At 58.5% G+C, this 1,423-nt stretch overlaps 1 protein-coding gene across 1 annotated transcript; it reads left to right on the top strand.

The window, feature by feature from the left end:
* Nucleotides 1–19: 19 nt before the first annotated feature.
* On the top strand, nt 20–1,045 carry LOC106900713 (phospholipase DDHD2-like; the record flags this gene model as incomplete). Its single annotated transcript, XM_014962858.1, has 4 exons — nt 20–239; nt 371–441; nt 615–734; nt 950–1,045. Coding segments are annotated over exons 1-4 (366 nt in total), but the record flags the coding sequence as incomplete, so codon positions are not given.
* Between the last annotated feature and the right edge of the window lie 378 nt (nt 1,046–1,423).

Raw genomic sequence — 1,423 nt, forward strand, 5'->3', positions numbered from 1 at the left:
CCCCCTCTCTGCTCTTTGTGCCCCCAACAGCGACCTGGAGCGAATCACTCTGCCCAGCATCAATCGCCTGCGTCACTTCATCAACGACACCATCCTGGACGTTTTCTTCTACAACAGCTCCACCTATTGCCAGACCATCGTGGACACCGTGGCCTCCGAAATGAACCGCCTCTACCAGCTCTTCCTCCAGAGGAACCCCCTCTTCAAAGGAGGGGTCTCCATTGCGGGGCACAGCTTGGGTAATCTTGGGGTGGGGGTCTCCCCCGCGGGTCCCCTCAACGTCACCGGGGAGGGTTCCCAGAAAGGAGGTGGCTTTGGGCTTTTCCCCCATGAGCTGCTGATGCTCTCTCTGCCTGCGACTGGTTTCTAGGGTCGCTGATTTTGTTCGATCTCCTGACAAACCAGAAGGCTGCTCCCGAGGAGGACGAGCACAGCCAGGAGGTACGTGGCATCTGGTGGCAGCTGGAGGCCCCGGGTGCCCCCGTAGCCGTGCCAGGGCAGCCTCACACCGACCTCCCGCCTCTGCGGCTGCCTGGGGAGGGGGGAGAGACCCCAAAACGCACGGGAGAAAATCAGCGAGCAAAAAGCATCATCCCTGACGGCTCTTTTCACAGGGGTCCAGGACAACCTCAAGCAACAGGGGCATCGAGGCCGTAAAAGAAATTCTGAAGAAGCTGGAGTTGTCCGAATATTGTGATGTTTTCGAGAAGGAGAAAATGGACAGGCAAGCGCTGGTGAGGAGCTCTCCTGCTTTGCTGCCTCTTGCTTGTCTCTTCTTTGTGCTTCTTCCCAGTCCTCCCACCCTCTGCACGTCTTCCCAGTCCTGAGTCACCGGCACAGGGAATGTCTCTGAGGAGTGCAGCAGGAACAGAACTATGGAGAACAGAAATCCCTTCACTGCACACCCCTCTCTGCTCCCACACTCATACCTGGGCTGCTTATTTTCCAGTTCTTGTGCACGGAGAAGAACCTCAAAGAAATGGGAATTCCCTTAGGACCAAGAATGAAGATCCTTCATTACATCAGCTCCAAGGCGGAGATGCAGGTTTGTCTTCTGCACGGCTCCTGCTCACCCAGGTCCATCCTGTCGCTCCCAGACAAGGAGCAGCCCACGATCAGTCCCCGAGGGCCCTGACCTCCTCCTCCTCAGCCATCCTGGCTCGGGTGGCTCTCAGGGGCTCGTGTTTGCCCTGGGGACTGTGCTGCTGCAGCATCACTTCATCCCGTGGCCTGTAAGGCAGAGCAGGAGGACTAGTTAGTGGTGGTAGAGACCAAAGTTAGCGATGGCAGCCAGAGAGGTGGTTGGTGGGAGCAGGGTGATGGTGCCCAGGTGGTCGTGGAGGCTGGGGGACGCCGGGCAGTTCGCTGCCTGCTGTTGTGGCTCCTGGGACGGAGCTGCAGGACATGGACCTGATGGAGCGGG

The sequence above is a fragment of the Calidris pugnax genome, unplaced genomic scaffold (assembly GCF_001431845.1).
Source record: "Calidris pugnax isolate Ruff unplaced genomic scaffold, ASM143184v1 C14772361, whole genome shotgun sequence".
NCBI lineage: Eukaryota > Metazoa > Chordata > Aves > Charadriiformes > Scolopacidae > Calidris > Calidris pugnax.